General features: G+C 40.9%; 1 protein-coding gene across 4 annotated transcripts in view; it reads left to right on the top strand.

Moving 5' to 3' along the window:
* ARHGEF4 (Rho guanine nucleotide exchange factor 4) overlaps nucleotides 1-14,429 on the top strand; it is a 192,963-nt gene that overhangs the window by 105,972 nt on the left and 72,562 nt on the right. For 2 of the 4 annotated variants that reach the window (XM_029934814.1, XM_029934813.1), the window contains exon 1: nucleotides 7-172. The exons of the other annotated variants lie outside the window; for them this stretch is intronic. In XM_029934814.1, the coding sequence (XP_029790674.1) occupies nucleotides 115-172 (58 nt within the window). In that variant the 5' untranslated portion in view covers nucleotides 7-114. Of the gene's footprint in view, nucleotides 1-6; nucleotides 173-14,429 lie in introns of those variants that run through there. 4 annotated transcript variants of the gene reach the window in all.

Raw genomic sequence — 14,429 nt, 5'->3', positions numbered from 1 at the left:
GGGCAGACGAGCGGCGACCTCGGCACCAGCAGCAGCAGCGGGGGCAGTAGCGCCGGGCTATCACCGGGCTCGGACTCGGACAGCAGCGGCGTGGTGTGCGGCGGCCGCGGGGGCATGCGCGGCGCCCTGTCGCGCTCCTGGAGCCTGGAGAGCCTGCGCTCGGCCACCGCCGGTAAGGGCGCCGTCCGCGCCCCTGCCGCGCCCTGCGTCTGTCCTCTCGTGAGCTGCTGCCTCCCTCCTTCCCCGCAACACTGTCTCGCCTCCTCCGCTCCTCTCCCTCACTTTCCCTGTTTTTCGTTTCCATTCTCTGGTTCCTTGCTACCCATTGCTTCGCCCTCCAGATTCCTTTTCTTTGCCCTGGTTATCTTCTGATTCACCGCCGCCGCCGCCTCCCGTCATCCCTGTCCCTTCTTTCCCCCACATCACCAGTGAGCTACCTGTTACAGCTGGGACCTTGTTTGCACCCCCACTCCCTTAGCAGGGCGCGTCGTCAGCTGGGAGGCTGAGTGCTTAAGGTGAGACTAGTATTTGGTCCTGATGCAACTGCTCTTGACCAATGGCACGTGTCTGGCTCTTTGACCTCTGTAAAACAGAAGGTAGGAAAGAGCTCGCGGGCCAACGGTGGACCAGATTCATTCTGTTTGGTCCTGTTTTCAGGACAGAAGCTTTCCACCCAGAGGACGGGGATTGTCTTGGACCCTCTGAAACAAGCAGTGCTTTTCTCCGAGACAGGATTGCTCTGGTGTCCCTAGGGACCATGTGCTCCCCTTAGTGCTCCCAGTACTATTCGGAGGACGGAGTTCTGGGTACAGATTGGGGAGAAGACTTTGGCCCTACATATTAATTAAGGAAGCCCAGAGTGGTTTTATAAATGGTGATCGCCAGCGCTTGGTTAGTTGGCAATCTGGAGTCTTTGTATTTTGCTTCTTGCAAACATTCAAAAAGTTTTGAAGCCCCTGGAGTGGGAGCTGTAAAGGAAGACAGGTGCTGCCCAGAAATCAGAAATCAGGTGGTAGGGGCAGGAGGTAATGTGTGCATTATGCTTTTGCATAGGGTAGAGGGTCCCGCCTGTGGTCCTACCTAGTGGTGGAGGTGGAGGTGAGGCTCTGTGTGTGGACTGGTCAAAGCTGCAAACCCAGACAGGGCAGTGAGGAGTGGGGGGGTGGGGGGGCATGCAGACAGCAGTTCTCCCCCTCTCCCAGGGGTGGAGCATAGACCATGTTGGGGAGTTAAATTAAAGGTTGGCTCCCAAAGGTTGTGAGAGTACGCTTCTGACAGATACAGGGTTAGGGCTCTGCTCTAAAGTCATTAGGTTTAGACAAAGAAAGTGAAGGATGCCCAAACCCTTCTATTGAGCACTCCATGATTCTCATCTGCCCTGTCCCAAAACAAATATGAAACTCAGAAAAGTTGGTGTTTCCTCCAAATAAAAGTTTTTCAAAATTCTGCAGCTCTGATACCCTCCCATCCCAATTCCCTTGAAACTCTCCCTCCTCTCTGAGGTATTTAAATAGAAACCCCACTGGAGAAAAACCAAACTAGATGATACCATGAGACTTTAAGGAAACTGACAAAGGACTCCTTCTATTTCTCTTTGCCCAAACGGCTTTCCTTCCACTTCCAGAGTGTGAAGACGTACATGCTCCACCTTAGCAATGGCAAACAGGTTCAGAGAAGCTCCAGGAGATGACCCTGGTGCCCTCAAGGACTCCTTTGCCCCAGAGCAGGCATGAGGCAGATGGAAATGCCAGAAACCCAGGTTTATTAGGTGAGCCTGAGATTCAGGGAATCCCCAGACCATACCAGGGGCATGGAGGCAGCCTGAATGAGTTTCAGAGATAATAGATGGCTGTATATGTATGTTGGGGGAGTGGGGCAAGGTAAAAAAGCTAAGGCTTGGAAAGCTGCTCCTTGAGGGTCTCAGAGATGCCCCTACAATGGGAGGGCAGGGTTTAAAGCAGCATGATATTGGACGAGTTTATGTGAGGCCCAGAGTAAAATGCCATGCCCCTCACAGAACACAGATATCACTAGGCATATGGTCAGAACAGTGCTTGTGCTCAGGGAGCACTGGTCAGTAACCAACTACAGAGACCCAGGGCTTGAAAGCATTTTGAATCCCGTCTTCATCCTCTGGCCTTAGACCCAAAACCTTGTTTTGGGAGCCCTGTATCAGTAATATTCAAAACCAGACTTGTAACAGTGTACTGCCATGAATGCAGAGCTTTGTGTGTCCATGAAGCCATCTCAACTGGATTCCTTGAGAGAACTAAGCCCTTATGTCCTAAGACACCTACTGTATGCTGCAGTACAAGAACTTTCTTCTCTTCTTCTGGAATGGTACTAGCTATTTTGCCATCCTTGGGGGGAATTGAGAAAATAAGTACTCAAGTAATACTCTGGCTCTGTGGTTTAGATGAAGAGATCTTCTTGGAAAGGCTGCCATAGATGGGGACTCAATGGGAAGGGCAAGGGGAAATTAATTTTTGACCATCTTCTATATGCCAGGTATGATGCTGCGTGTTACCTCCTTCCCCACATAAAATCCAGGAGGTAAGCATTATTATCCTACAATTCAGGTATAAAAACAGGCTCAGAGAGATGCAGTAACTTATCCCAGTCTGTCTAGCTAGGTATTGTCTCACTAGAGCTCCAGGTCTGGATACATGTGATTTGATAAGGGCTCTTTGCCAGATTTGGAGTGCAGGCTGTGCCAGATCCAGAAAGGAAAGGTTGTGATGGGTGGGGGAGAACATATCAAAGTACTATCTTGGCTACTTGCATGCTGTCATCTTTATTCAACAGTCATGGCTCTTTTCTAGATCCCAGTTACCCCATTTTCAAAATGAAGACATTGAAATCAAAGACCTGACCTCTTCTCTAATCATCTATAAAATTCCATGATTCTAGTCAGAGTTAAATGGATTTGGGATGGATACCCTCTGTGACTCGGCATTTATTGTATGTTATGTTTCTGTTTGGTCTCTGGCTCTGAGACAAACCACGTGTGTGTTTAATTGAACTACATTTTTCTCCTACAAAAGATTAAGAATCAGTAAAAGATCCTTAGCAAAGATAATTATTGTTTTTGTGATTTTTGTAATGGAGTGTATTGCTGAAAATTTTTGTAGTTGTCAGCAAGAACCAGAAGGGCTAATACTTGAGGCTGGAATTGCAGCTTACCTGCCACAGAATCTACCAGAGACCTGTAGACTCCTTATTTCCAAAAAATTTCTTGAATTTTAAATATAGAGTCTTGGCATTTTCCATTGAAATCTCACTTTTTCCTGGTGTGGAGAGGGCTTTCCTTAAAGGCAGAATCTGAAAATAAAACATAGTGGACAAGGTGGAATTTCTGTAACTTCTTTCTGTCCTAATGTTCTCACCTTCCTCTATGCAAGCACCTACAGTCTCCACCGCCCTCAGACATGTTATCACACTGCCGCTCCTGGGCTAAGGCTTTTAAAATTCCTACACTGGGTGTCTTGTCTGACAGAATTAATTCTCAGCTCAGGCTTCTGGGGTTGACAGTTTTCACTACCTATGTTTTTGCATGGTTAATGCCATATGATTTCTTCTTGTGAGAGAATGCTTGCTACTTCCACATTTCTCTGCAAATCCCTGAGGCATTTTTGACTTGGATGGGAATCAGACTTATGAGAAGGCTAGGCCTCTCCTACAGTCAGACATTTATTTAACACTTATCATGTTCCAGGCACAATACTAGGCACTAGAGATGGTAGGCAAATCATACAGGGTTCTTGCTCTTAAATAAATGAGAGCACAGAGACAGACAGTGACAGCTCATTAGAGGTGCTCTGATAGAAGTAAACTCAGTGGGATGATATATTGGGGGTTCCTGAGCCACTCCCAGTGGATGATTCTCTAGAAAAACTCACACAGCTCAGGACTCATTACAGTCAGATTTCAGTTTATTATAGTGGAAGCATACAGGTTAAAATCAACCAAGGCAAAAGAAGCATAGGCCATAGTCCAAGAGAAACCAGGAGCAAACTTCCAGATGTCCCCTCCCATGGAATCAGATGAACCATGCTTAGTTCTTCCAGCAACAATGTGTGACAACATGTATGAGTATTGCCAATCAGGAGAGTACTCTGAAGCCTTGGTGTCCAGGGTTTTTATTGGGTGTCAGTAACTTAGGCTTGTAGTGTCCATAAGTCTGACCTTAATTACTTCCTCTCCAGGCTCTCCAGAGGTCACACTCGCAGGGACCCCATGGTAAATCACACTGTTAGTATAAACGGTCTGGGGTGGCTAAAGTTTCCAGGTGCACAAAGCCACTCTTACCAGGCAGGATATTTCAGACACTTAGGATCAATCTCCCTTGAACCAGCCCTTTCTTCAAAATTTGTAAGGTTTGAACATTCCCAAGCCTTTACTGCATAGATGAGGAAGCTCAGAAGAGAGACACCGGAGACTACCTCTTATGAGGGGCAGAGATGGGGAGGAAGTGAGTCAGACAAACTCTTCAGGAGAAGGTATTGCTTGCAAGCCCCGTGTCAGGCTCTATGCTGACTGCTCAGAGCCTGGAGTCTGTCTTCAGATTCTGTGTCTTCACCTCTCTCTGACCCTTCCCTGCTCATGCTGTCTCTCTCTCTCTCTCTCAAAAATAAATTTAAAAAATTAAAAAAAAAAGAGGCTTCAAGAGGAAGGGCCAACATAAACAAATGCAGAAAGATGTTCAAAGGAATGGAGCCTGTGTTTACAGAGTACCTATGCTGGGTACTGTATCAGTACCTTCAAACATGAAGGAATTGCAAATAATACAGAATGAGAAGCATGACGAGAGAAGGAAGACCAGGCTATGGCTCCACGCTAACTATGGACTGACAGTTCTTGGAGCAATGGAAAGGTTTTAAGCAGGATGCTGATGTGGCCAAATTTCTTGCATACTTTCTTTCCTTCCTTATTTTATTTTATTGAAGTTATACACAGTAAAAGTTACTCTTTTTGCTGTATAATTCTATGAGTTTTGACGAATGTATACAGTCATGTAACCACCACAATAATCTAAATACAGAAGAGTCCCATTAATCTAAAAACTTAATGATGTCCCTTTGTAGTTAACCTCTCCCCCCAACCCCCCACCTAGTTCCTGGCCAGTCTAATCTCCATCTCTATGGATTTGACTATTCCAAAGTGTCATATAAATAGGCTCATATCATATTGCCTTTTGAGGTTGACTTCTTTCACCTGGCATAATGCCTTTGAGGTTCATCTGTGTTTTTGCGTATATCAGGTTATTTGTCCTTTTAATTGCTGAATAATGTTCCACTGAATGGATATACCACAGTTTTTTCACTAACTTAAGGGCATTTGGGTTGTTTCCAGTTTTTGTCTATTATAAATAAAGCTACTATGAACATTAGTGTATGAGTCTTTGTATGGACATAAGCTTATACCTAGGAGTAAATTATTGGATCATTTTGTAAGTGTATGTTTAACTATAATAAGCTATCAAACACTTTTTCAAAGTAGCTCTACCATTTTAATTCTCACCATCAAAGTATGATGGTTTCCATTGTTCTATATTTTTGTCAGTACTTAGTATTGCCAGTGTTTTATCTGTGTGGTATCTCATTTGGTTTTAATTTTCATTTCCCCAATGAGTATGATGTTGAGCATTTTTTCATATGCCATTTGCCATATGTATATATCTTCTTTGGTGAAGTGCCTGAATCTTTTGCCCAGTTTTTATTGGATTATTTGTTTTCTAATTACTGAGTTTTGAGAGTTCTTCATATATTCTGAATATAAGTACCTTGTCAGACATGTGATTTGCCAATATTTTTTCCAATCTGTGGCTGTACTTTAATTACTTAACTGTATCTTTTGCAGAGCAAAAATTTATAATTTCAGTGGAACGCAATTTATAATTTTTCTTTTATGGTCTGTACTTTTACAGTGATATCCAGGAACTCTTTTACTGAACTTGAGGACACAGAGTTTCCTATATTTTCTTCTAGACAGTTCCATAGTTTTATATTTTATACTCAGATTTTTTATTAACTTCTATATAGTTTGAGATGAGCGCCAAATTTCTTTTTTTTTTTGTGGCAGTACTGTTTGTTCAAAAGACTATCCTTTCTCCATTAAGTTGCCTTTGTATCTTTGTCAGAAACCAATTGTCTACATTTGTGCCTCTATTTCTGGACTCTCTGTTCTGTCCCATTGATGTAAGGGTCTATCCTTTTGTCCATACCATTTGTCTGACTACTGTAGCTTTGTAGTATGTCTTGAGAAAGATATGTGAATGCTTTCATTTTATTCTTCTTTTTCAATATTACTGTAGTTATTCTATTTTTTTCTCCCTTTCCATATGCAATGAATAATCTACAATATCTACAAAATGTCCTTCTGCAGTCTTGATGCAGATTGTGATGATTTGTAAATTAATTTCAGGAGAATTGAAATCTTGACAATATGGAGTCTAACAATTTATGAACATTGTACATCGGAGGCTAGGAAGCAAAGCCATGGGCCACCCACCAGATCTCACCTCTAGTACATAGATCTGGGTGAATTCCTCCCTTCTGAAAGTTTCCTAAGTATCCTCCTGTTCCTGGGCCTGCCAGAAACTGACCTTCCTTCCGATAGGGATAGGAACTGTATAAGCCCCAAATCAAATCAGTTTTTCCAAGAAGACTTTGTGAGCATTGACTGCATGAAGTCAATTTTAGCTCCTTAAAAGCATCTGGGTATACTTCATTAAATTCATATTCTTAAATATGATATTCTGTGAAAGCTTTGGTTGTATAGCCAAGTTTCCAGATGTGCCTCCTTGTTATGAAGACAGATTCTTATTGAACCTATGCAAACAATTATATTGCTATGAAAATAAGAATACTCAGAGTGTCCAAATTCTAGAGTGGTCAGGCAGGGAGAGAAAGGTATGATTAACAAATATTTCATTTTAAAAAAGCATGGTCTACCAAATGGTTTTTCTTCAGCTAAAGATAAGAGGGGGAAAAGTGGTTCCTTATGTATTCAGAAAATAGACATTAAAATATTAACAAGTTTCAAAGAAAACCCACAATCATCCCTCATTAATTCATTCAGTTTAACATAATTAATTATTTCTCTGGTCTGTCTTGATATTGCAGTCTCTCAAACCCATCTGCTTCTCTGATAGAGTTTTAGGAAAACACTGTTGCAGTCTCAAAGTCAATTATGTAGTATCATCAGAACCCTACACCCAGAAGTACCTAGCATAGTCCCTTTCATGAGGTTCTGAGACAGTTCTTTGTTGAAGATGAGGTTCTTGGGCCAGTAGCTGAAGCATCAGAATAAAACAAAAAACTATCTGCAGAATACTTAAAGTGTCTGTGGTTAAATTATTATTAATAATTTTAAAAGTAAAAGATTTCATCAGAATTCATAATAAGAATAGTGTAACAGACAAGGAGTTTTGGATCTTTCTGCCGTATACAAAACAAGATAATGAAGGCAATCAAAACATTTCACATATAATTATAAACATAATGATTATCCCTATTTTCAAAGATGGTAAACATTACAGCTGATTTATTAAAATAAAAGAATATAATCTTTACAGAGAAAAAATCTTCTGATATATAATAATCCTGAGAAAATTTATTATGAATATACAAACCATGTAGTTAGAATATAGCAAGAATATGTATAACAAGTTTGAGTAAGTCTGGAGCAGGTCCTAAACATCTGTATATTAAAAAAAATACATAGTTATTTATTATTTCAATCCCCAACTGAAACCACTGGCCTACAAAATGCTAGATTCAAATTAAAGAAGTAAAGTTGCAACCAAGTTAACATTTAAAATTAAGTGAAATCATGATCTATCACGCTATGTTATTGTTAAATGATACCAGGCAAAGTAGGAGCAATACTCTGATAAATAAGAAAACATTATGACAGCAAAGGCATTGGCAATTCTCTAGGAACTTTCCATAAAGCATACAATTTCTGAAATATTTATGTTAACCTTTTACCCACTCACATTTAACCTAGGGAAGGTCACACATTTCTTCTGGACTTGATCCCATTCAACTCATCTATGGTAACATATCAAATAAACATAAATATTTCTAACACCTATCTTTTTTTACAAGGTGAAAGATTTTCCATGTATCCTCTGGGAGATCCCAAAGGCAGTTTCAGGTTCAAAAGTTATCTTTAAGGATTTAATTTCAGAAAGACATAATATCAAAAGTTGTCAAGAGATTTGAACAGTGATTATGGTAGGATCATGGGTTTCTGAACAACACTTGACTATCTGTTTAACCAAAGTGTATTTCTAAAATAAACATGATTGCAAGGGCACCTGGGTGGCTCAGTCAGTTAAGTGTCCGACTTCGGCTCAGGTCATGATCTCACAGTTCATGAGTTCAAGCCCCACATCGGGCTCTATGCTAACAGCTCAGAGCCTGGAGCCACTTCAGATTTTGTGTCTCCCTCTCTCTGCTTCTCTCTGCTCATACTCTGTCTCCCTCTCTCTCTCTGTCTCAAAAATAAACATTTAAAAAACATTTTTAATAAAATAAACACAATTGTAAGGAATCTTAGCTCTTTTTCTAAGAGGCCTTTGTGATCTGGAGTAATTAGAGACATGGCAAAGTCAACATAAAACACAAAGATTGGTTTCATAATCTACAGAATCTCAGCTGTCTAGGCAGAGTACACAGAATGCAATAAATAGCCCTCTGCAACCTCGTATTAAGAGAAAACAGTAATCCAAGAAATTTTGTCATTTTAACAAAAAGAAAACCAAATTCTTTTTTTTTGCATCAGTATAATATTTGATACTATAGCTCCTTTTGCTAATCTTATAAAACCTGGCAACTTTTCGTCGTCTTTGACCATGACAAGTTGAACTCTTCTCTCACGACTTTCTAGTTCTGTCTATATCCCTCACAGTATACTTCTCAAAGTGGAAAAACACTTTCATTAAAAGATATATATATACAGTATTCTATATTACTGAAATAATCTAAGTATCTATTGAATATCCATCAGTTAACCCCAAGGTTAAGTGACATAAAAAAATTGGAATTATATTCAAGCTGACATACTTACTGTTAAAAGAGAATTTGTTAGAGTAATGATTACAAATGCATATTTTTCATAATGGTAAGCATTTAGTAACTGTAATGCTAGCTTATACAATCAGTAGGCCTCTATAAGTTTAGGAGGTACATACCCAAGTAGAATAAAAACCTACACATATATTAGTTAAGACTAATATATGTCTTTAACATACAAAAAACATCACTCCATTTATTAAGTCAAATATTAAACTAGTCTTGTCTGCCAAAGATTTACCCAAATTATCTGACCTTGAACAGTTAGACTGTTTCTGAGTTATTTTCTTCACAATGAAAATATTTGAGGTTTGGGGTACATGGCTGGCTCAGTCAGAAGAACACCCTACTCTTGATCTTGAGGTTGTGAGTTCAGGCCCCACATTGGATATAACAATTACTTAAATAACTAAAACTTAAAAAAATTAAATATTTGAGGTTCAATTTTCTTAACTTCTTTAATATTAGGAATATTCAATGATTACAAATGTTTTTATTTTCAAGCTGGTCAGAGTAGAGTTCCTTTAAGCGACTTTATAATCTAACTTGGTAATACTATCTGAAGTTAGGAAAATATTACATACATACACAGTGAGAGAGAAAGACCTTTCTGAACACAGAGAGAAAGCTTATAAGCTTCAATCATAAAAGTTTAGCCATGGGTCAAGTATACACACAGAAATACAAAACTCGCCAGTCCAGATATCCACATGCTGATGGTCATGAAATTCTTAACTGACTTGACCTTAAGGCAGACAAACAGAGAAAAAAAAAGACAAACCAGAATCTCTGCCATCTTCACTCAACAGAAACAAGATCTCTATAAACCATTATCTGTTTGCAGAGATCACCAAATGGTCAAACCAAGAAACCAAAAGATGCCAGCACCAGAAATCAAGTGAATATTCAAAAGGAATTAAAATCAAATCCTTACCATGCTACTGATGGACACAAGTCCAGAGCCTGGGACCAGGAGCCCCACACAACCATTGTTTCCCCATCACCATTTGGAAAGGAGAGGCTCATCCACTGGGTGCAGCAAACAGGGATCTGAAGGCAGGCTCTGGCACTGTTCAAGTCACAGAACCAAAACTACCAAAGATAAAGAGCACTGAGGAATAGAGATGGTTTTATTCAGGCTACTGCAGTAGGGAGAATGTTCTTTACTGAGGAAAGTCTTGGAGAAGAGAGACAAAACTTGGGCTTTTATAAAACAAGGAAGTCATTGCAGAAGGATGGATGTGGTCTTACCTCAGGATATGGGAGAATAGGGTGGTACTTTGTGATAGCCTTTTCACAGAACACAAAAGGATCCAAAAGGAGGGAAGTTTTTCTGTTTTCTGGTACCACAGGGCTCAGCTGAAGTTCAGCATTGTCAGAATTGTTCTTTCCTTTTCTATTTTCAAGAGATTATGTAGATTTGGGATTATTTTTCCTGCAATGTTTGACAGAATTCAGCATTAAAGTTATTTGGGCCTTGGAGGATATTGTCATTAGAAGGATTTGTTTTACTATGAATTCAGTTTCTTTAATAGATATATGATTATTCAAATTATGGACCTTTGATAGTTCGTGCATTTCAAGGAACTGATCCACTTAAACTAAATTTTTTAATGTATAGGTGTAAAATGTTTATAGTTTTCCCTTATTATGGTTTTAATGTAGGTAGAATGTTCTTGCTTTTCTTGTTGTTATTGGTAGTTTGTATCTTCTTTCTTTTTTTTATTTTTCACCTAATCTAACTAGAGGTTTTTCAGTTTTATTGACTTTCCAAAGAACCAACTTTTGTTTCATTGACTTTTTCCTATTTTCCTGTTTTTAATTTCATTGATTTCTTCTCTTACCTTTATTATTCCCTGTCCTCTGTTTTCTTTGGGTTCATCTGCTATTTTTTTCCTAATTTAAAGTGTAAATGTAGACAATTGATTTAAAATCTTTCTCCTTTTCTCATAGAAACATTTAAATTTATGAGTCGTCCTCTAAGCACTGCTTTAGCTATATCACACAAATTTTGATATGTTATGTTTTTATTTTTATCCAATTAAATATACATTTCAGTTTCCCTTGTGACTTTCTCTTTTATCCATAGATCATTTCAATTTTTTTAAACTTCCCAATATTTAGGGATTCTTCCAAATATCTTTTATTGATTTCTAGTTAATTCAATTATTGTCAGAGAACATATTTTTGTATGATTTAGTATCTTTAAATTTTTAAGGCTTTATGTTGTGACACAGAGTACAGTCTATCTTGGTTAATATTGGGCACAAATTCCATCTTAAAATATCATTTTTATTGTTATATAAAGAGAACAATTGGGAGTCCAGCATGAATAACCACCCACTATGATATATAAGCAAGAAGAGAAAGCGCTGACCCCCCCCCCCTTAGTGCTCCATTTTCCCAATTATCAGAGCAGGTGGGGAGAGTTTCTCACTGCGGAGAGAGGACAGAACAAAAGACTCCTACTGTCTAATGGACAGGGGGCCAGGGGTATCGATCAGGGAAAGGATAAGAATACTGGGTACTGAGTCAAAGTGGAGAAAAAAATCTTCAAGGTTTCTTTCCTCCTCACTATTAAGAGGTTTCTGCAGAAGCACCTGAATAAGGCTTTGGCTGAAGGCCCCCAATAAAGAAGTCTCCAAATGGAGGCTCCTGGGCTAGGAATGCAAGGATATGTGGGAGCATGGCTGCTTCTGGCCAGGAGGCCTGAGTCCTAACTACAACTCCCTTCAGAGACTGCAGTGCACTGGCTGCCACCAAGTCTGTTGTGGGCAAAGGGGAAGGAACAGCTTTCCCCAGGAAAAGTTTTTGTGATTGCCTATCAGACCTAAAAGATTCCACATAGGTTTCTGGCCAGAAACCAGATTTTTTAGAGTCTCTTGTGGATATCTAAGTAAGACAAGATGGTGGCCATGAGCTAAAACACTAATAGTAGGGGAGGACTTGGAAGTATATTTTACAGATGTTGAGTAGGAGGTGTGTCCAGGACTTGGTAATTGGTAATTGGTGTCATAGTTGGGTTACTTGAAAAGCAGACTCAGAATCAACATCCATGAAAGAAGGGGAAGGACCTTCAGGCTTGTTTTGACGTGGGCCAGGATGGCTTGGCCTTTGTCATTCCACATTGACTGTGGGCAACTGGATAGAGGGGCAGGTCCTTTGGTAAGGTGGCTCCTTAAGGCTACGGCAGTCCCAGAAAGGACTGTCACTGAAGGCTGCCATCAGTTTCCAGCACTGGGCAGCAAATTTTTTATCAAAAGGAGAACTGAGTGGTGGCTCATAGCAAAAGGGAGTCTATAATTTCTAGGTGTTTGATCTAGATGCCTGGGTAGATGGAGATGCTCTCACTGAGGTAAGTGGTCCAGGATGAACAGGTTTAGGGAAGGAAGATGCTGAGTTAAGTTCTAAACATGTTGACAACTTACAAATCAATAAACAGAATCAGATCCCCTTCTAAGTATACAAAGAATTAATTGCATTAATCATGTTTTTATTTGCTAATGCCTTGACATCTTGGGGCCTGCTGACACTGTAGAAAAAGCCACTCCCAGACTATCTCTTTCCTAGAGAGCAAACACTCCATCTGAGACCATTCTCTGCTAATGAAGACTAACCAATCCAGAGCCCACACTCCCAACCCTTCTTTTATGGGGTTCTCGCACTCAGTGCCACTATCTATCCCTCTGCCCTAATCATCCCAGGATCAGAGACCAGACAACTAGGGACAGACCCTAGACCCCATTTCAATATGCTGAAATTATTCAAAAAAGCCCATTCTAAGCCTAGTTACCCCACCTCACCTGAAAGCCACCCATGTTTTCCCCCACTCCATGTGCTACCTGACTGATGCTGATGCTTCCACGTGTGGCCTTACATGGCATATTCCTCTCTGTAGGGAACTCTGAGTATTAATTTATTCCTTCATGAAAGTCATTTCCATGTTTGCATGTCTTACCATACCTGATTAAAACAATCTAGGGTACATTTTTAAACATCAGTTTAGATGATCTGGGCTTCTAGACTTGTCAATTAGTTACCTCTCTACCCACCCTCTGCAGTCAGTAATTAAAAGGTGCAGATGAGAAAGAGAAAGAAGAAAGACCACTTTAATGATTTTTCTATGTACTTCACAGCTATCCTATTTCATAAATAAGAAAAATGGGATCTCACAGAGTTTAAGTAACTAATATACAGTGATCACATCACACAGCTGCTTGATTATCTTAGAGTGGACCTCAGGTCAGTCAGATTTCCATGTTTGTTCCATCTTAGCTGCCTCTGATCCGAGGCTCCTATTTGGTTTCTGCTGAAAAACAAGGACATTGATGCATGGGAGCTTGCCTGAGGCCATTAGCATGAGAGTGAAGCTAGTGTTGTACCCAAGTTTGTAAAATCACCCCAAAACAAGCACCAGAGACTGCTAGGGAGACCAAGTCATGCCTGCAAAAGCAAAGGGCTTTATTACAGGCTTAAGCTCAGGCTCACAGAATCCACCGACCAGCTGGCCACGTGAAGGGAGAGCCCCGAATAAAGGCAGGGCAGGGCATTTTATGAGTTTGGGAAGGGGAGTTACAGGAAATGATGCCAGGAGTACAGTGATCCGATCCCTACCCCCCTCATCAATACTGGCAGTTGTGGGAGCCAATCACAAGATTTGGAGTATTGACCAATCAGATTGGGCCCAGGACCCCCACGTGGGGCGTGTCTAGGCCCGCCCTTAGAAAGGTCAAAGGCATCAGCTGGCCTCTCCCGATTGGGCGCCACAGGAGTTGTCCCTCCTTAAGGTGCACCCTTTCAGGAGAAGCCGGCGCCTTCCCCTTTAAGTACAGGGGAAGGCTGGATCGGACCTGCAGCCCGAGGGGGACCAGCCCGCTGCCAGGCGCATTTCCACCACGGCAGCGGTGCACCATGACCGGCTTCGGGACGGCTGGGAAGGCCCGGTGGAGAAGGCCAGATCGGACCTCCGTCCTTACATTCCCCCTCTGCCTTGTAACTTGACCCAATCCTGGGTCAACTATGTTACCATTTATATGCTCTTTGACAAATGCTATGAACTTATTAGCCACATGTTGAAAGTGGACCAGTGATTCCTCAGGCTTCTGCTGTGCTACACCAGCCACCTTCCCGGGTGTGGCTGGAGCAAGTCTGGAGATCTCTGGAGTCAGAGTCTTTTTGAGGATTAGTCAAGCTGATCATCTGGATCTGGATCACCTCACCAAGTTGAGGGTTCTTCAGAGCTGGCCTTAACTCCAGAGTGATGCCTGAAACTTTAATAGGGGCTGAACTTCTTGGTTATCTGTGAAGTCCACATTTAAGTCTCTTGAAAAGGCGTGACCCCCATTTTAA

This window comes from Suricata suricatta, chromosome 3 (genome assembly GCF_006229205.1).
Source record: "Suricata suricatta isolate VVHF042 chromosome 3, meerkat_22Aug2017_6uvM2_HiC, whole genome shotgun sequence".
Taxonomy (NCBI): domain Eukaryota; kingdom Metazoa; phylum Chordata; class Mammalia; order Carnivora; family Herpestidae; genus Suricata; species Suricata suricatta.
The sequence above is the reverse complement of the archived record's forward strand: the minus strand, read 5'-3'. Positions and strand labels throughout refer to the sequence as shown.